General features: G+C 47.6%; 1 protein-coding gene across 7 annotated transcripts; it reads right to left on the bottom strand.

Moving 5' to 3' along the window:
* Positions 1–419: 419 nt before the first annotated feature.
* Positions 420–10,324, bottom strand: VENTX (VENT homeobox). Of its 7 annotated transcripts, none has more exons than XM_039481621.1 (5): positions 10,192–10,324; positions 9,402–9,642; positions 3,539–3,931; positions 2,674–2,915; positions 420–2,592 (listed from the first exon to the last, which is right to left on the bottom strand). In XM_039481621.1, the coding sequence occupies exons 3-5, from the start codon at positions 3,813–3,815 to the stop codon at positions 2,278–2,280; spliced, it is 834 nt and encodes a 277-aa protein (XP_039337555.1). In that variant the 5' UTR covers positions 3,816–3,931; positions 9,402–9,642; positions 10,192–10,324; the 3' UTR covers positions 420–2,277. The 7 variants fall into 7 exon arrangements, with proteins under 7 accessions (XP_039337555.1, XP_039337557.1, XP_039337551.1 ...); XM_039481623.1 differs by having other exon boundaries at positions 2,674–2,912; XM_039481617.1 differs by having other exon boundaries at positions 3,539–3,790.
* Between the last annotated feature and the right edge of the window lie 10,545 nt (positions 10,325–20,869).

The raw sequence follows: 20,869 nt of genomic DNA, 5'->3' as shown, positions 1-20,869 counted from the left end.
TTACAGTCTCTTGTATGCATTCTAGCTCAGCATCAGTCCAGCCTATTCTGGAGTGCACAAGGGAGAAAGCAAAACAAAGCCATATGCCTGGGCCAAGGGGTCAGAGCAGCTTAAAGGGATGCAGTGTAGGAGACCTGATCTGAAACCAATGGAAGTCTTTCAAAATATCTTGGGGTAGATCCTCAGTTGGCGTAACTTTTTATAGCTCAGTTGAAGTCAATGAAACCAGAACAATCCTTTCCAGTTTATCTCCCCTGTCCTCCCACCCCCATTTCCATTGATTTCCATGGGCTGCCAATGGGCCCTTGCGGAGTGTGAATTTCTTATTTAAGGTAGTATTATTTAAATTTTAAAAAACCAACAGTGAATCTCACAGCAAAATATAAATGGGACAGACTAACCAATGTTTTATCTTTGGATTTTATTGAAGGCAACCTGACACCTGATTGATACAATGGAGTTTCTGAATATCATTATGGTGGGACCCCCGACTCACAGGAGACTGACAGGAGTCTAAGCTGACGAAGAAGTTACAAGGCTGGATCAATGATAAGAGTAAATAGAAAAGTAAATCTGGATTGATCTGGGTGGGATGAGTTCATGTGAGTATGGTGTTATTTTTCAGAAGGCTTCCCAGAGGCACAACATTTCCAGGAACACCTATAATTTGAACATTGTCATTTAACCACACTTGGTTGAGCTAGGGATTATTTATTCTTGCATATTCATTTGTTAAAACAAAAACAAACAAACAAAAAGACAAATACCCTACCCTTTCATGGTATTTGGTATCAAAGAAATCTCAAAGGGCTGGGTGGTGTTTTTCAGGGTGAGGAGTTAAAATTTTATACTTTTAAAAAAAATGCCTACTAATTGCCTATCTAATTTGTCTATACACTCTGTCTTTTAAAAGGTATTCCCCAGTAATTGGTTGGCTAGCACAAAAATACATTTAAAATGTAGCAGTAGTGTATAAATATTAAAAATTAATGTGCACGAGCCAGTCTGCTTTGCACACATATATGTACTTTTGTCTGTGTCATACTTGTTCCACCATAGACTATCAGGGCCTCTCATGTAAATATGTCTTCCATTCCTTTCTGATTTTGTAAAACATAGCAGTTCCTCCAGGTCAGTCACTACTGTAATTGGCCTGATCCTGAAAGCCCTTGCTCAAGGTTACAAGAGTAATCCTACTGATGTAGCTATCTGCTTTTCATGTGAATAAGAGCTGCAGGCCCGATTCTGGACAGATCTCTTAGACTTATCATTGTATGCTTAAATGTAGGAAGCTGATTTCCCAAATATTAACACCTTATTTTAGATGCATGAATAAATCTGAAAATGAATCCTATGGTCATTATATATTAGTGCTGTCAGATTAAATAAAATAGAAGCAGAGCCACCCAGGGAGTAGTTGACACAGGGCCCAATCTTGTTCCTGTTTGTGTCAGTAGCAAACTTCCCTATGGTGAAATCCTGGCCCCACTGAAGTCACTCAGTAAGAGTTTTGCCATTGACTTCAATGGACCTAGGATTTGACTCCTAGTGATTTAAATTGGATAATGATGGAGTGTCTATAATAGTAACAGTTTTAACCAGAACAGGGCAAGTATAGGCGCCTCTGTACCAAGGATCAGGCAGCAGCACTAAAACTCAACACAGTGTGAAATCCTGGCCACAGTCAAGTCCATTGCAGTCAATGGGAATTTTGCCATGAGCACGATATCACCCATTGTGTGCATACTGCAAGGTTCAACACTCTGCTGGCTGCTGGGTGGTTTGGCAGGGTATTGAGTTTCTCCAGGTTATGATTCTTAAACTCTCAAACCCACTTCCTTAAAAGGTGGTCTCCAGGCAGAGACTATTAAACCAGCTCAAATTGCAAATCTATATAGGAGCCTATTCTGGGCCCATGGAAGGGAAACATTGGATTTGAGTCAGGGCTTTGCAGATTAGTTGACATCCTGAATTTAGGAGGCAGGGTGGAAGGAAGGAAAGAAAGAGGCTGTGTTCAGGATTATGGCAAGTAAGGGCTCCTGAGGTCTTGTGCAAGGAAGTAGAGTGAAAGCTGGCAAGTGTTCGGTTTTATTGGACGGTTCCACATTATATTAATACTCGGCCCCATTATCCTCATGTAAGTGTCCATATACAATATTGTCGCTATGTCCCAGGGGATCGCATCATAAACACAGCAGGCAGGTACAGGCCTAGGCGACCCCGCAGAGCCAGAGTTAGTGCAAATCCTTCTCTGAGTCACAGGCCAGCCCAGCGGGTTCAAATGGGCAGCAAGAAGGCCCTGGAACCTCTGTAGCCCACAAAGCAGGGCGCCTGCCAGAAGCCTGGCTCCCCCCGGAAGGTGCTGGCGGGGCTCAGGCCAGAGGCTGGCAGTGCTGGGAAGGCGAAGCTGGCGGGTACGGCCTCCTGCCTGGGGAGGTGAGCCAGGAGCGGCTGGTGAGCCGGGTAGACGTAGTGCAGGGGCAGGGGCCCGCCCCGAGCTCCGAAGGGGACGGGGCTGTAGAAGGGCTCCGGCCTCATCTCCTGCAGCTGCCGCTTCAGCTTCATGCGCCGGTTCTGGAACCAGGTCTTGATCTGTGGGGAGAAGAAAGAGTGTCACCCAGGCGCCCCCGGAGAGCCCGGCCCGGCCTCTAGCCCGCCGCCCGGCCCGCTCACCTGCACTTCGGACAGCTGCATCTTGGCGGCCAGCTTGCGGCGCTCGGCGGAGCCCAGGTACTTGTGGCGCTTGAAGGAGCTCTCCAGGGTGCTGATCTGCTCCACGCTGAAGGCGGTGCGCAAGCGGCGGCTGCCCCTGCCGCCGGGCTCCTCGGGGGACTGGCACTCCGAGCGGCCGCTCTCCCAGTCGGAACCGGACTCCGCGGCGCCCCACGCCCGCTTGGCTGCGGCTGGTGCTGCTGCTGGGCACAGAGAGGAACCAGGTCAGCCCCGTTCAGAGCACTCCAGTGGGGAGCTGCAGGGCTCACGCATCCCTCGGCCATTAAACACTGAAGGACGCAACTGCGGGCAGATGACAAAGGCTTTTCCTGGCACGGAAATCAGCAGTTTTCCGGGGCGATTCTTATCTCCTAAATGGAAGGGCTCAGCTAGTGCCTTGCACCCACGTATCTCCTGGCCCCATAGGCGCTCCAAGAGTGTTACCACGGTCAAACCAAAGAACTCCCCTTGGAGGCTGGCATAGGGAGATCAGATGACTTGCCCACTGTCAGATCTGAAACCTGTGGTAGTCGGGGAAATTGAACTCAAGAGTCCCGATTCCCCGTCCTGTGCCCGGTCACTTAAAACCATCCCCTGGGTCAAATCCCAGCTCTACTGAAGTCAGCGGCAAAACTCCCACGGGCTTCAGTGGGACCAGGATTTCACCCTTTGTGTCCCAATACACTTAGCAAAGAATAATGCACAATTCTCCTCCCTCCACTCACTGTTATAACTCAACTCTCCTCCCTCCCTCTACTCACTGAAGAGATAACAAGGGCAAGCATTCATTGGGATGGTCTTTAAAGCACAATGCAATTATAATCACCTATAGAGGAGGAAGAATCCAAAAGCTTCTCACTCCTGGGGTCGTTCTTAGAAGAGGTGTCCAGGGTCTTTATACGTTCACCCTTCTTCCCTGTTTGGTGCGGTTGTGGGTTTGTTCTGGAGTTGCAGACTGGATTTCCGACCCGGGTGAGCAATCCATGTGATGCAAAAGTCCTGCCCTGAGTGCCTTCTGCGTAGCTACTGGGCCTTTGCTGTGGTTCATAGGTGTCCTGGCTGCTCTGGGAAAGCCACTCTACAGAGAAAGGAGCCTTGGTCATCCTGGCGGTCTTCTATTTCAACACAAGCTAGGGGAGGATGGATTTTTGAGCAGCAGAGTCAAGAGAATTCCTCTCTCTGGGTTGCTTCTTTTATAAAGGGAGTCCCAAGGAAAATGCTGTTTATGTAAACAAACATCAAAGGCCCAGATAAGTATCGTCTAATTGCCATCAGGTCTCCCCCACAAAAGATGTTGTTCACACATTTTCCAAAGCTCGGTTAGGGTTGGCTCCACAATGTCTGCCAATAGATTAGTGAACTCTGTTGTAAGTGATTTACAATACTTGTTACATCCTATCCCTATGTAAATGGCACTTATTGCTTGAACTCACAGAAGCTTCAAAAGACAATCGGGAATTTAAAGAGCTTTTCTCTAAACGTATCGGGTGTTTAGAAATGTACTTTATTCAATTTATATTTTAAGAAAACTATACTTGAGTGAATTGGTAATTTCTACTTTCTGCAGACAGCGGAGTACCAATTAAGGTTTCCACAGGTCTAATTTAAGTTTGAGATTTTACAAGTCCAGAAATTAGGTCTGTTAAGTTTTATGCGTGTATGTTTTAACAGCTAATTATGAGCCATTGTTTTACTTGGATTTTTTTGACAAGGTGGAGGGGAACACGCTGCTTTATGGATATATAAGAAAAAGTCCCTGCCCTAAAGGGCTGGCAATCTAAACACTTGATCCTGGATTTGACTCTGTGCAGTCAGACTGCTGCACTCTCACAGAGCCCTATTGACTTCAATGTGGGATTTGCTCACACACATAACAAATTGCAGGGCTGGGGCTTTAGGGTGGGCCCAGTACACACCTCTTATTGCTGGGCATAGTGCTTGCTTGCTACAACAGCCATTAGTATTTAGCTGTGGGATGAAATCCAATTCTACACACTCTTCATGCACAGAACTCCTTTTGACTTCACTGGGATTTCTATGGCCTACCACAGGGGTCGGCAACCTTTCAGAAGTGGTGTGCGAGTCTTCATTTATTCACTCTAATTTAAGGTTGTGCATGCCAATAATACATTTTAACATTTTTAGAAGGTCTCTTTCTATAAGTCTATAATATATAACTAAACTATTGTTGTATGTAAAGTAAATAAGGTTTTTAAAACATTTAAGAAGCTTCATCTCCTCCTCCTATTCTTACCTCTCCCCTCAGATACTCCTTGGGAAGGACCTCTGTACCTCCCCCTCCCCCACTGTCCTTGTCTTCTTGCTCTTCTGTCTATACCCTCCTTCTGTGGGCTCTCCTCTGATTGCTCAATTTCAATAGCTATCCTCACTCCAACGTATCTTTCCACTTCCAATTTCTACATTAAATCCTGAAACTTGGCCTGTTACTCTGACACACTTGCTGGATTTCTCATTATTTACTTCAGTTTAACATCTCCTGACCTGTCATTTCTGTCACTGTTGACAATGCCACCATCTCCGCCAATCAAATCTGTAAGGGAAGGGTTTATCTCCAGTGACTCCTGCCCAGATCCTCATCATCTTATATCTTATTTACTGCAACCTCCCTGAATTCTACAGCACACCTTCTGGTCCATTCAAAACAGTTGGTAAAAGCATTCTCCTTTCCCAGTGCTCCTGGCAGGGCCGGCTTTAGGAAGTGCGGGGCCCAATTCGAACATTTTTGGCGGGGCCCCGGCAGGGATGACTAAAAAAAAAAAACATGTAAAAAAAAGCCTTTCATTTCTTAGCAACCGGTTCCCTGTAAAAAGTTCTGCTTTAAGGGATGTGCCACAGTATGTATTTTTTGTACCAATAGGGTTACCATACGTCCGTATTTTAAAAAATTCCTCCCGGATGGCGATTTAAGAACCAAAAAGCTGGACATGTCTGGGAAAATACAGATGTACGTTAACCAGACCTAAAGTTCTTTTTTAAAAAGATGAGCCTGAACTAGAACTGAGCTCCGTTTCATGTGTGTGGATCCCCGCCACTCCCTGGGGGTGTGCTAGGGTGTCCAGATGTCCAGATTTTATAGGGACAGTCCCGATTTGGGGTTCTTTTTCTTATATAGGCTCCTGTTACCCCCCACCCCTGTTCCAATTTTTCACATTTGCTCTCTGGACACCCTAGGGTGTGCCCATGTGTGGGTCCCAGCTGCTCCCTGCCCCCCCTCATTGAAGCAGGGTTACTGCCCTGGGAACTGCAGGGCAGCAGTGGACATGGGGCTGGCTGGAGGCAGGGCAGGGGCTGACTGGAGGTAGGGTCTGGCTGCAAGCAGGGCAAGGGGTGTGGGGCTGGCTGGAGGCAGGGGTGTGTGGGGTGGGCTGACTGGCTTCAGGTAGGGCTGCAGGGGGGTGTGGCAAGGGTTGGCAGCGCTGGACACAGAGGAGTGCGGGACTGGCTGGCTTCAGGCAGGGGCGTGCGGCAGGGGTTGTCTGGAGACAGGGCAGGAGGTGCGGGGCTGGTGCGGGCAGGGGCTGGCTGCAGGCAGGGCAGGGAGTGCGGCGCTGGGTGCAGGCAGGGGGTGCGGGTACAGGGGGTACCGCCCACCCTGTACGGTAAGTGCCTCCTCCTCCCTCCCCCACCAGGGTAGCAGCAGCAGCAGCCCGGGGTTCGGGGGCTATTTAAAGGGCCTGGGGCTCCCCTGCTTCTACAGCCCCGGCCCTTTAAATAGCCACGGGAGCCTTGGCAAAGCAGTGGGGTTCCAGGGGCTATTTAAAGGGCTGGGGCAGTAGAAGCAAGGGGAGCCCCAGACTTTTTAAATAGCCCCCAGAGCTCTAGCAGTGGGGCTCTGGTGGCAATTTAAAGGGCCTGAGGCTCCAGTCCCTGCTGGGAGCCCCAGGCCCTTTAAATTGCCCCCTGGGGAAGCTGGGCCACCCCGGTACAGCGCACTGTCAGGGCTTGTGTGCGGGGCCCTCTTAGGCGCGGGGCCCGATTCGGGGGACTTGGTTGAATTGGCCTAAAGCCGGCCCTGGCTCCTGGCACTTCACCCCACTTTTTGAATCCCTCCACTTAACTCACTGCATGAAGTTCAAACTTGATTTTTAAGACCCTTCACAGCTCTGCCCCTCCCTACTTGTTCACACTGTCCTACTCTGCTCTGCTGGTTTGTCAGCATTTCACACAAATCTCTGTTTTCTTCCACACTGCTTCTTATGCAAGGAATTCCTATCCTGCACCACTCTTTAAGGCCTCTACACTCTTCTTCAAATAACTCTTCAAGACTCACCTCTACTAAGTTGCCTATGTCAATTGTACCAATCAGTGCTGGCTAGATGGGGATCATTGACACTTTATCTATTTAATATGCTATATACATAATTTACATATATATTTAAAATTTAAAATGCTTTCTCTATTTGATTGCATCATTATCCCTAGGTCACTTATCTACTTATACTATAAACTCACTGGAGCAGGAATTGTGTCTTTGTACATGTTTTTAGACCATCTAGTGCTCTGGGGCTGGATTTTAATTGTGGCTTCTATGGCCAAGTGCTTCAATCTAGCCCTCAAATCTTTCTATGCCTTGGATTCCCCATCTTTGTACAGCCTGGCTAGGTGTATCAAACACAATGTAGGCAGAGAAGTGGATACCAGACCATAGCAAGGGCATTTTTATAGCAAATATTCTACTGAGGGTTGAATTAATTAGCATTTTTCTTGATTAAATGGATACACGATGTGCATAATGGCAAATGTAAATTATTGTGAAAATGACCAAAAAAAGAAAAAAATAAGTGGGAGGTTTTCCACAAAACCTTCAGGGCAAACAATAGTCTGTGCTCCACCTTAGGTAGGGATCTATGTAAGCATCATTTGCCATCTTCCATAATCTCCACTCAACCCATATTTAAAACTAGGCAGACTGAATCTGCCTCCTAAGAAAGGCTAAACGGAACAGTATTAAAATGCTTAAACCCAGACAGCTTCAAACATAGGTAACAATGGCACCCCTATTACATACATACTAAAGATGATTATGAACATTTCTGTTATAGACAGGGCTTTAGTGCGTGTCTACATTAGTTTTCCCCAGACCTAAATTTCTCAACTTGTGACAGCAATTGTGAGAATGGGTGCCAGCTACAGCTGGCCAAAATTCTTTGAAACCCAGTTCAATGAGAAACGGCCTTTTTCACAAACCAAATATCTTCACATAACTATTCTTTAAAAGAAAAAACACCCTCATCTGCAAATTTTTGGTTTCCAGTCCCCTCTCTCTTTTTGCCTCCTTTCCCCCCTTCCTCACGTTTCAGGTCTCACCATCCTCTTTTTTTCCTTTCCATCCCCCTTTTCAGTGGGGAAAAGCAAAAAAAAAAAATTAAGAGATTTTTCAATCAAAAAATCAGAAAATGTCATTTTCACTGTTGTATGAAGTGTTGTTGCAGCCATGTTGGTCCCAGGATGTTAAGAGAGCCTAGGTGGATGAGTGATGGATCTTGTATTGTACCAACTGTTCCTTCTCTCTCACCAACAGAAGGTGGCCCAATAAACGCTATTACCTCATCAACCTTGTCATGCTAACATTTTTCACAAGTCATACTTATTTTTCAACCAGTTCTAGTGCCAACATTTCACCATGGTATTACATAAACCCGCTCAGAGTATGAATGTAGGGAAATTTTAAGGGGAGTTGGAGGCTAGTACAGATAAGAATATGAGGTACCAACCAAGCTACAAATGATAGTATTGAAATTGGGTCCCTTCATTAAGTTTTATTAATTCATGTGGACCAGAGGTGGCCTCTGGAAGTGAGGGTTGGGGAAGCCTGGACTGTACTGTGTATTGTGTACCTGTCCTGGGGATAATTAGTTTTCTTTGAGAATCTCAGTAGGACACCTTCTTTCACTAGGACTAAATTCACCTGAAAATTAAAAAGAAAAGTGTTGTATTTTTTTCTGGCATTACTTTTCATTTTAAATCACTCTCTATCCCCCCCCCCCTTTTGAGTGATTCACCCTCATTGTGGCTCACAAATGGGGCAAGTTAGGACATGAAGCTATTTAATCCCTGGCCCCATAAGAGAAATATTTCCATTCGCCAGACACTGCATGTGTTTTATATGCAAGCCTTTTTCTTTTTAACCTGCCCATTGTCAAATCATAATTACAATGGTAAGTTGTTGGAGAGCACACAACATATTGTATATTATATGGAACTAAAAATGACAGACTTTTAGCATCCCCCATGTATCTGGTTTGTTTTGTTTACAAATTTAAACACCAATTACATTTATAAATGCAGTTTAAATCTATTAAAGCAACTGTTTCAGCCAAACGATTGTGTGTTAAATGCAGAGTGTGCAAAGGGGCACAAACTAGTCAATTGGAACAAAGGTATTATTGTAATGTACATCCTACAGGAAGTGTGCTTACTTATCCTATTTACAGTTTGGCTGACTTGCAGGTATAATGAATATTACAACAGTTAACAGCCACCTGCTGAACTTGTTGCTTATACTGCGTTATTTATTAAAAGTCACCTTGGTTCTATTTTTATTTATTATTTGGCACGTTTTGCTCTTTTTGTGTGTGTACCAGTTGGCAACATTCAAATGCAACCTGCTTTGAATATTTAACTGGTGGCTTTTATGACGCTACACGAGGTGTTTTCCAGCAACTGACTTATCTTTACGCTCAGAATCATTCTTGGGGCTTGATCCTGCTCCCACTGAAGTTCTGCCATGTCTTTGAATGGTGGCAGGACTGGGTCCCTCCTTTATGCTCGTCTCCAAGCTGCATGGTCATTCTCCGGAGCGTACAGGCATGAAAGCGCCGCTCATTTTCCTGGCTACGATTCCAATATTTTATGCAGATAGTCATGTGATAGCCCATAGCTCTCTCCGAGACGTCGGCGCCGCCGCTGCTGAAAAATATTAACAGCCAACTTCCTTTTAGCCCCGCAGATCAAAGGCACTGATTGGGATCCGCAATGCAAAGCCAAACCAAGGGCCCTTTTGTCTGGGGGTAAATGGGGAGAGGCTGCGTTTAACTTTACTACCTAGGGCGTTGGGTGCCCCATTCTCTGGCCTCAGTGGGGTGTGGGATCCGGGACTGGGAGCAGCGGCTGTGCTAGAGGCGGACAGTTATAGGTGAGATTAGCCAGATCCCCCTCTGGGGGGCGCTTGCTGCAGGGTTACTGGGAGGATAAAGCTGTTTAATTGCTGTACCACCGCCCCCGTCTAAGCACAGGGCACCTGGGCCCCCCTTTGTCTTTCCAGCGCCATTACCCCGAGGCTCCCTGGCAGTGCTGTTCCCTGGGACTCCTACTAATCAGCTGATAATGTGGTGGGCCCAAGGACAAGAGCCTCGGCCTTTGTTAGCTAATGGGCTCCCCAGCTTCCAGCCCACAGGTCCCCGCCCCACCAGGGCACTTCGCGGGCTGCCCCCGGCCCCGCTGAGGTGCGAGGCTGACCTCTTTCATCTCGGCTTGGGCTGCAGCTTTGAAGGACCGCTCCGCCCCCCCCCCCCCCGGCCCAGGTCTTCCAGCAGCAGCCAGGACTGGAGGGAGGGTGAAACCGCCTCCTCGTCTGAGCAGCAGAGCGCTACGCCGGCCCGATCGGGAGCCGAGGAAACCGCCCCTCGGCCCGTACAGCGAGCAGCCCAGGACCGCCCCTTGCAAAGGGCCCGGGGCCGCTGGGACCAGCTCGGCGGTGCCAGGTTTCCCCTGCAGTCAGGCTGCAGCGGGGAGCAGCGATTTCCCCGCCCGCTGCCCACCACCGGCGGCGTGTAAACCCTGGGGCAACCGCTAAACCCTGCGCCCCCTCCGGGCAGCGCTGCAACGATGCAGATAAAGGGGCACGTTCAGGCCCAACGCGAGGCGTCCGCCTTCTTTTGTGCCGCTCCCCGGCAAGCCCCTGGGCGTTGTGCAGGCGTACGGCCAAGCAGGGAAAAATCCCTGCTCCCCTCTGCAGCCTGCCTACATGGGGCTGCAGGGTTAAGGTCGCTAATAAATCGCTGCGGCTTCTGACCTGGAATCATTCTCCAGCCCCACTCAGTTCTGAGGACTAGCCGTTCCCCATAGGAAATAAATATGGTGAAAAGATTTGAATGGCACTAAAGGGGACAAGGTGCCCTTGAACTGACCTCCCCTTCACCAGGCACTTGTCTGATCTCTCCTCCTGAACAGAAAGAGAACGAGTTTTTCATGGGGCATTAGACAGACCAAATGCTCACAGAAATACCAGGGAACTCTAGAATTAAACCAAATGCCAATGGAGAGATGACAATTAAAATCTCACTCTACCTCACTTCTTCAGATGCATCTGAAGAAGTGAGGTTTTTTACCCACAAAAGCTTATGCCCAAATAAATCTGTTAATCTTTAAGGTGGCACTGAACTCCTTGTTGTTTTTGTGGATACAGACTAACAGGGCTACCTACCCCCTGATACTTCACTGTGCCTGTAACTGATCTATTTCAAAACCGTACTTAAAATGTCATCAGCTCCCATGGCCTCTCTATTGTAAGGTGTTGCTTCTAGTGGTGGGGAACCTGTGGGAAAATTTCCTCCAGGGCTGCTGTAAATATAACAACCAACATGGGTGTGTGTTTGGGCCTAGTCATTTACCAGGATTCAAACCAGGGGTTGGCAACGTGTCTGTACATGGACACAAGTGTGCATGGTAAAAAATGTGAGGCCCGTGGGCATACGCGGGGAGTTCCATACCCATGTGGTGCTCGGGCAGCAGCAATATGCAGAACCAGGGACCCAGCTCCAGCAATATATGGAGCTGGGTGCCCCCTCCCCCACCTGCGCCCCCCCCCCCCGAGTGTTCCGCGGCCCCGACTTGCTGCCCCCGGGCCCTGCCCCCCACTCGTCTTTCCCGGGCCCAGGAGCAGAGAATCACTGATTGTCTCTTCCCTGAGCAGCTCCATGTTGCCTCCCAGCAACTGCTGCTGCAGGGTCCTAGTGCCCCCCTCACCTCCACGGCCAGGACAGACTGACTGAGCCTGCCCTGCCCCCTCAAACCTTTCCCTTTTCCGGCAGGACCCTCAAGCAGCACAGGGGGGGCCCCCTCTGCCCACAGTCACCACTTCTGCCCCATGCAAGGAGGCAGCCCCATCCCTCACCACCAGTGAGGCTACAGTGACAGTGTGCTGCTGGGGAGCAGGAAAGGGGGGCTCCTCCCCGAGAGCTTGCTGCTGCCGGCAGGGAAAGGGCTGGGGGGAGTCCTCTCTGGCCCCTGTCCCAGAGCAGCCGGCTTGCACCCCAAACTCATCCCCAGCTCTGCCCCACCCCAGAGCCCCCCCACCGCACCCTCAACCCTCTACCCTAGTCCTGAGCCCCTCCAGCCCCCCAAACACCTTATCTCCAGTCCCAGCCAGAGCCCTCATGCTGCCACACCCTGACCCTCTACCTTAGCCCCAAGCCCCTCCAGCACCCCAAACACCTTATCCTCAGTCCCAGCCAGAGCCCTCATCCCCCACACTCCTACTCTTGCCCTGAGCCCCTCCCACACCCCAAACCCCTCATTGCCAGCCCCAGAGCCCTCACCCCCTACACCTCTACTCTCGCCCTGAGCCCCTCCCACACTCCAAACCCCTCATCTGCAGCCACACCCCACAGCCTTCACCCCTGCACCCCATCCCTCTGCACCCCTTCCATCCCCAAACTCCCTCCCAGAGCCTGCATCCTGCATCCCAATCCCCTTCCCCAACCTAGGGTCTGCACCCCAGACCTCCTCCCTCACCCAAACTCCCACCCAGAGCCTTGGGAAGGTGGGGGGTGGAGTTTGGGGGCGGGGCGGAGTTTGGGCAGGGGCGGGTTCTGGGCACCACCAAAATTTCTACAAACATGCTATCCATGTCCGTGGGGGCACTCACCTCAGGTGGCTCCCCATCCCTGCTGTTGCAGGCAGAGGCGTGGCCAGGAGACTCTGTAGGCACCGTCCCCGAGGCTCCCAACCTGCACCTGCCTGCACCCCAAACCCCTCATCCCCAGCTCTACCTCAGAGCCTGCATCCCCAGCTGGAGCCCTCACACCCCCAGCCTCCTGCTCCAGCCCAGAGCCTCCTCCTCCCACACTCTGAACCCCTCATTGATGGCCTCTCCCTAAAACCCACACCCCCAGCCGAGAGCCCCTACCCCTTCCCCTTCCCACACGCCAACCCCCTGCCTGCACCCGGAGCACCCTCTTGCCCCCCCGCCACTGTCCGTCACTAAGACCGGTAATTTTGCCAAGTGTCCATCACGCAACACGGTGGTGCTGACCCCTGATTCAAACATGATTTTACATAGAGTTGAAGGCCAGAAGGGACCATTAGATCATCTAGTCCAGTGGTTCTCAACCTTCCTATATTACTGTAACACTTTCAAGAGTCTGATTTGTCTGGTGTACTCTAAGTTTTACCTCACTTAAAAACTTACAAAATCAGACATAAACATACAAAAGTGTCACAACACATTATTGCTGAACAATTGCTTACTTTCTAATTTATACCATATAATTATAAAGTAAATCAGTGTATAGTATATAGAGCAGTATAAACAAATTGTCTATGCAGTTTTAGTTTGTACTGACTTTGCTAGTGGTTTTTATGTAGCCTGTTGTAAACTAGGCAAATAACTAGATGAGTTGATGTACCTCCTGGAAGACCTCTACGTACCCCTAGGAGTACACGTACCCTTGGTTGAGAACCACTGATCTAGTCTGACCTCATGTATATCACAGGCCATTAAATTTTACCCAGTTGCTCCTGCACTGAACACAGAAACTTGGGTTTAGCTAAAGCCTATCTTCCAGAAAGATATCCACTCTTGATTTGAAGACATCAGAAGACAGAGAATCCACCACTTCCTTGGTTTAAAATAGCAAGCTTTTTTTTTGTTTGTTTAAACTGCAAAGAAAGAAGAAAAGCTATAACATGCTAGGGCTAAGACAATATTTAAACACAAGTATCAGAGGGGTAGTCTGGATCTGTAAAAGCAGCAAAGAGTCCTGTGGCACCTTATAGACGAACAGACGTATTGGAGCATGAGCTTTCATGGGTGAATACCCACTTTGTCAGATGCTCCAATACGTCTGTTCGTCTATAAGGTGCCACAGGACTCTTTGCTATTTAAACACAGTTATTGTTGTGTAGTTGGGGGTGGAGGGCAGGAGCAGACAGAGCTTCTATGCTAGCACACAGCCAGGACACACCTGTTTTCCATACAGTGTCAAAATCATGGAGTTAGTTTCTGTGTGTCTAGACAATTTCAGTGCTGGCTCAGGGGGAACCACTCACCAAGAAAACAATTGTCAGAAATGGATCCATTTCCTAATACACACAAGGTTTAATTGCTGTGTGCACATCCATGCATTAGGAACTGGGTTGTACCTAGATTGGTTTTTCAGATGGTGATATCAGATGTATCTACAAAGGGAAATTTACACAGAAAAATCCCACCCAGTCTATTACCAATTCAGAGGACATGGACTAGGAATGTGAATGAGAGACCACACATTTCACTTTCATCCTCTGACATCTTTTATAAGGGATAACAAAAAAGAGCCTTTCTTCAGCTAATATGTTAAATCAAGGTGGTGGTTGGTTGCTTTGTTTTGCAAGTATTTGCTGAAGGATCAAAGTTTCCATGACAAATTCTTCTAAAATTACATTTAGCAAAGTACCTTAAGATAGATCCACCTGGTGGCTTGAATAAGATTAAAGATATTCTTTAGTTACTCACCCACTGCCTTTTAAAAAAAGAATATTACACAGAAATATAGCTGTGCAGTTAGTAACACATTTGTCACCCCTGAAAGTAACTTTCCACTTTCAATATTAATTTTTATTTTTCTTGAGTTTAGAACTAGCATTTGAGCAACAGGAAGTCAGCCATAGAGCATGCAGCCAGATCTGGCACTCCTTAGGTCATTTATCACTCTCTGTGCCCATGCTGGCCTATACCAGCCAGTGCTCTTTTAAACTGCATTGGTCCTATAGATTAAAACATTTTATCGACTCGTCTCTTCTCTCCCCAGTGATAAATCTTATCCTTGAGCTGCCCCTAAATCATAGGCTAGCATATAGCCATATGAAACAAAAATACATTTTTATCTTCCTGTTATCTTTCTAGTCCATTTTTCTCATCTTTCTTGCTTTCACTTGTCTTCACTCCATTTTTTTTTCTGGTTCCCCACCTCCCAGCCATTCTTCAAGACCCGAGACTCTAGTGCATGCATTTTAAAGCATCTCTGCCCTCTCTCTCTTTTTCTGGGGTAGGGTAACCAGACAGCAAATGTGAAAAATCGGGCCGGGGGTGGCGGGTAATAGGAGCCTATATAAGAAAAAGACCCAAAAATGGGGACTGTCCCTATAAAATCAGGACATCTGGTCACCCTGTTCTGCAGGGGGGGGGGGAATAGAAAACCTTTCAGCAACTGCTCTTCCCCTCTTTTTGATATTGTATAAAGGAATACAGCCTGATTTTATTTTACTTTGTGGGTCACGTTCAACCTTGTTACACACTCCTGTTTGTTGCTACAACCCTGCTCAACTGCCTTGTCTGCACTAGGGACATTTTTCAGAAGTTTCTCACTATTGTTGACCCTCCTGGTCACTCCACACTCATCCCCCAGCAGCGATAGAAAACCTGAAGCTCTGGCAGTCTCCTCTTGCAGCCCTATATCCCCGCCTTCTGAGGAAAGTCTGGTATGCATGGGGGTTTCAGACCCACAAAATCTCTAGGTCTGAAGAGAATCTCCCTCCTATAGTGAGATTAGATTATAGGAGCTGAAGAGAACATAAGAGGCACCTTGGGTTCAGGAGAAGGAAAGGCATGGATACCTGCAGTTCGGTGATGGTTGAAGAAGAACCACACATGGAGCTCCTAGGCTTCTGTAGTGAAGAGAAAAAAATACTTAATGAGGGAAGAAGGGGTGTCTGGGAGCAGGGAATAGTGAGAGAGACCAATAATTATGTAAACTGAATTCAGTGTTAGAGAGAGCAGCAAAAACATGCAACAACAATCACCAAACAACTGCAGCTGGTGAGGGACAAGGGGGAAAAAAAACCCCGAGATCTAAAAGAGGGAAAGGAAAAAGGAGTGAAGGGTGGGAAAAGAAAAGAAAGAACAAACCTAGACTATATATATATTTTCTTTCAGGTCAGATGCACAAAAAGCACCTACCAACAATGTTTGCTTTGCATAACAGTATGTGTTAGGGAATTGCTAAAAATAGGTGTAAATTTACTGCTGTTATCTGCAAACACTTTGAATATTTTATTCTGAAGGCAGCAAAAGTTAATTTAGAGCAGCAGCAAGTGGCAGCATTTGCTTGCAGAGGCTGGTAAAGAATGTGAAAAAAATGTAATGTGAATAATGGAGCCAGCCTTTTGTGCTTCAAACACTTCTGTAACTCATGTATGTGCACACATGTTGTTGCATATCTGTACTTTTTATACAGGGAAACAACCCACTATTTTACAATCAAGTAGCTCTGGAAAAAGAATGACCCTTTTTGTCAGCCAAATCCAGCCCCCTGACAGGCCCACAGCATGTAACGTTTCAGCTCAAGCCAGTATGCATTAAGGCCTGCATTTTATTAGTGTATGGGTAGATTGCTCCTAGGGTTGCCAATTTTGGTTGGACATATTCCTGGAGGTTTAATCACATGACATTAATCTTTAAATAAAATTAATCTTTAATTCCTGGAGACTCCAGGACAATTCTGGAGGGTTGGCAACCCTAATTGCTGCACCTGTGGGAAGCCTCAGTGACAACCGTTGGTGAAGACACAGCGTTACTCTTGCATTACACAATGGAGGGCTGGGGCTGTTGCTGGTATAACTGTACCAACACCAAGAATTTTGCCAGCATAGCTAGGTCAGTCAGGGATCCTGACTGATATAGGTCTGCTGGCAGAAGTGTGTGCCATAGACATGGCCTCAGAAAGGTACAGCCAAATTAAGAGAAAAAGTTATCTAGACATTTTGCCACCCCAAGCACGGAGGGTCCGCTGGCCCCGGGACCAGTGGACCCTCGGCAGGCAAGCCGCTGAAGGCAGCCTGCCTGCTTCCCTCCTGGCGCCGGCAGAGCGCCCCCTGCGGCTTGCTGCCCCAGGCACACGCTTGGAGCGCTGGTGCCTGGAGCCGCCCCTGAAAGTTATAATGGGGAGTGAGAAGTGACTAAATTCTGCGCACCACTATGTGCTATACCTATAAATTGCCATCTTGTTCCAATGTTCCCCCAAAAGTTCTCATTGCCTCCTTATCTTGACTACTCTCATTATTATGCACCACACCCTGATATATGGAAATGAGTGCTTTAAAAAAGCAACAGGCAGGGAGGTAATTTGCACACTTTTAACTATGCAATTATGTAGCATGTCCCTGTAAACATTAAAGTGCCCATGATTAGAATTGTATTTAATATTTCATTTTAAAATGGAAATTAACAAAATTAGACAGCAGCAGGTTTTCTTTTTAAATGGAGGGATTTTAGCCTGACACTGGGAAGGTCAGACACTTTTTGTTCCATACTGGTTATGGAGTCCTGTGTTGCGTTTTAAGTTTTGAAAAAGCTACAAGGCAAGGCTCTCTGGTGACACCTTCTGACTAAAATACATGATCACATACAGAAAATATTGCCATACAGAGCAGGATGTGGGGGGAGAACGTGCTGCTGCTATAACCACTGTGAAACTGGCTAGTAAATATATTCAGTACCTACTGCAATAATAGGGGACTTCAAAAAAATTCACCTTTTCCAACTGCTTGTATAACAGAATATTTTGAAGGAAATTCATAATAAGAAAAAACTGTGAGCATAGGGGGAGGGATTAAATATTGAACAAAGGCATTCGACAACTGGGTTAAGTTTGTCATTAACCCTGGGTTGACAAGTTGTAGGAGGTATAAAGAATTCAGCATTTTCTCTCCAGAGAGATCCTAAATTCAATCCCCCTTTTCTTTTTATAGGTCTCAGCCCATTGCAGCATCCTGTCTGCATGCGCTTGCCCTGTTTTCTACTGTGTTCTGCTCAAATGCTTTATCCACAGGAAATTGTTGTGTTTTTAGATTAGAGGTCAGGGACCCACATATCCCATCCATTGCATAGGCACAAAGTCCATGGACCCAAAGATTCAACCGCAGCTCCTTTATTCTAACATTTTAATTATGTTACATGAGACTAAATTCTAGGCAGCAATGGAAAAAATGCAAAGTAAAAGCCTTCCTTGAAATTGAAAAGGTTAGAAGAAAATGAAATTTAAAAAAATTCATGACTGCAGCTGAATGCTTCTTGGGTCCTCTCTACACTGTAGAGAATATAGTATCAGGGAACACACAGAGCACTGTTAAACATGATGGACTTTCTAGAGACATCACATTACTGAGATAAGGAATTAACATAAGGTTTGATGCCAAGATCACTGCAAAAACAATGCTATTCTTTTACTATATTGTAACCCAAGGCCGGGCAGCACTGTTTATTTGTGGATGGGACCTTAGATTGGCTGTGTTTACTATTAGCATACAAATAGTCCAACTGCACTTTAAACTTACTCCTAAGCAAGCTGAATAGGATGGACAAAGCAAAGATTCCTGTTCTCATTGATATGGAGACCATGTGCATCAGAGGTAGAGTTTACATCTTTGATGATGATGCTATTTGCAAGACCTTACATTGATTTATTCTGTGAAGGCTCTTAGCAATGGACTTAAGGGTCTGGTCTACACTAGAAAATTAGGTCAGCATAAGAAAGTTGCTCAAGGGTGTAAAAAATCCATACTACTGAGCTGGATACATACATACTAAATCCCCATGTAGACAGCAATAGGTCAATAGATGAGTTCTTCCATTGGCCTAGCTATGGCCTCTCGTGGAGGTGGATTATCTATGCTGACAGAAGAATCGTTCCCGTTGGAGTAAATTGGGTCTACACTGAAGCTCTGCAGAGGCACATGTAGCATTTTAAGTGTAGGCAAGCCCTGAGATAACACATTTTCCAGAAATTACAATGTTCAGGCTCACAGTCCCTCCTTGTCCCTGCCCAAGAATTGCAACCTATGCGTCCTTACTACATTTTATTGTGTTGGTACTAAGCTGTGAAGAATCAAGTTAGCTTACAAAATGGTGCCCTCACACTAGTGAAGCCAACATTAAAACATGAAAGAGGAAAATTAGAATAAAAAAGATAGACATGTGCATAAGGCACTGAACAGATTTAGCTAACAGGGTTCAATTCCCTGTTCCGCTATAATGCTTGGTGGACAAATTACTAAGGCCTTATCTACATGGGTTTTTTTGGGGGTGGGGGTGAGGGCAGGGGGACTGGTGCAGTAGTTAGATAATGTACTACATTAGATATACTACTGGCCTGATACAACATACAATTCCTATGTTTCTAGGATTTCCCACTTACCATATGTGCTTGTGTATCAGTCCATTCAGTGCTTGTGGATGTCATACAAAGTACACCAAATTCATAACTGGGCAGCAGCAGGTGAGAGCCCACTGCAGCTTATAAAAGAGGACTGTCATCCAACAGCAGTTGGAAAGCATATAGCCTTTTCCAAAAGCAACCGCATGAGAAGCTAAAGACCTTGCCTCAAGAAAACTCCATTCTTGTACGCAGTGTCATTGTAGCCGGGTTGGTCCCAGGATATTACAGCGACAAGGTGGGTGAGAAGTTGGTCCAGTAAAATATATTACCTTATCAACTTTTTTCTCTCTAGAAAATTCCTGTGGATGACAGATGTCAAGGTTTAATGAGGTGGAGGATGCCAGAATAAAGGCAGCCAGGCCAAAGAAGACAAGCTCTTCAGCCTCTCTGATTCAGGACCTCCCAACAGGAGGCTGACTAGGCTGAACCACAAAAGACACAGAACACAAGAGTGAGTTAATCTGAATGTGAAATCACATCAAAACTAAATGAAGCCTCCCGCCCTTAATAGAAGAGGTTCACCCATTAGTACTTATAATATGGTCTTTCATTACAAGATCCCTTAGCACTGGGTAAAGTGACATTTATTTATTTAGCAAGCAATACAATTAAATCCAGTAAAACAGAGATTTGTGTATCAGTGTGTGTATGTTGTGTTATCATGTAAAGAAAGATCATTGTAACGCAGATGTTAGTGTGCAAATTAAGTAGACTGTAGACAACTACACCTCTACCCCGGTCCTCAGGAGACAAAAAAAAATCTCACCGTGTTATAGGTGAGACCGCGTTATATCAAACTTGCTTTGGCCCTTGTTGGTTCCTTGTTCCCTGACCGCCCCCTCCAGAGACCCTTCTCCCTAATTACCTCCAGGAGCCCACCCCCTACCCAACCCCCCTGTCCCCTGACTGCTCCGATCCCTATCAACACCCCCCCCCCCCCCGACAGGCACTCACCGGCAGCGGCGGGAAGCGGAGCACTGGGCTGGGAGCTGGCGGAGTGGAGCTGGCTGGGGCTGGGCTGTTTTGCTTCCGCCGCTGCTGGTGAGTGCGGGGGGGATCCCCTCCCCCAAGCGACATGGCTGGGGCCAGGGTGAGGGAAGCAGTGTGGGCTGCTTCCGGCCCCCTGCTAATCCCCTGGGCCACTCTGGGACTGCAGGGTCTGCAAAAGTGCTCTCCCACAGCTCCTGCCCCCCAGACCTGGTGGGGGAGGGGATGCCCCTGACCAGGGCCAGTGCAAGGATATTTAGCGCCCTAGGCGAAACTTCCACCTTGTGCCCCCCCGTGCCCACGCCCTGAGGTGCCCTCCCTGTGGCAGCTCCCCCCCTCCGCCCTGAGGCGCCCCCCCACCCCAGCTCACCCCTGCTCTGCGCATGAGCACGAGCATGAGCACCCCGAGCACACCGTCGCTGCTTCACGTCTCCCACCTCCCAGGCTTGCGGTGCCTAAGCTGATTGGAGCCACAAGCCTGGGAGGCATGAGAAGTGAAGCAGCTCACTCCTGCCCTGCCTCCTCCCAGAGCACGCCATGGCTGCTTCACTTGTCCTGCCTCCCAGGCTTGCGGCGCCAATCAGCCTAGGCCACCGCAGTTGCTGCCGAAGAAAATGGCGCCCCCCCAAATCCCAGTGCCCTAGGCGACCGCCTAGGTTGCCTAAATGGTTGCACCGGCTCTGCCCCTGACCACCCCCGAGACCCTCTTCCCCTTATCAAACCCCTTGGCCCTG

This window comes from Mauremys reevesii, linkage group 7, assembly GCF_016161935.1.
Source record: "Mauremys reevesii isolate NIE-2019 linkage group 7, ASM1616193v1, whole genome shotgun sequence".
NCBI lineage: Eukaryota > Metazoa > Chordata > Testudines > Geoemydidae > Mauremys > Mauremys reevesii.
This window is presented reverse-complemented; position numbering and strand designations above follow the sequence as displayed.

Bases quoted from the DNA above. Each gene is read 5' to 3' on its own strand.
- VENTX (XM_039481617.1), bottom strand. From the start codon at position 9,462: ATGGCAGAACTTCAGTGGGAGCAGGATCAAGCCCCAAGAATGATTCTG. The intron at 2,916-3,538 runs GTGATTATAATT...CTCTGTGCCCAG, and splicing joins GGATTCTTCCTCCTCTATAG to CAGCAGCACCAGCCGCAGCC. The intron at 2,593-2,673 runs GTGAGCGGGCCG...TTCTCCCCACAG, and splicing joins TGCAGCTGTCCGAAGTGCAG to ATCAAGACCTGGTTCCAGAA.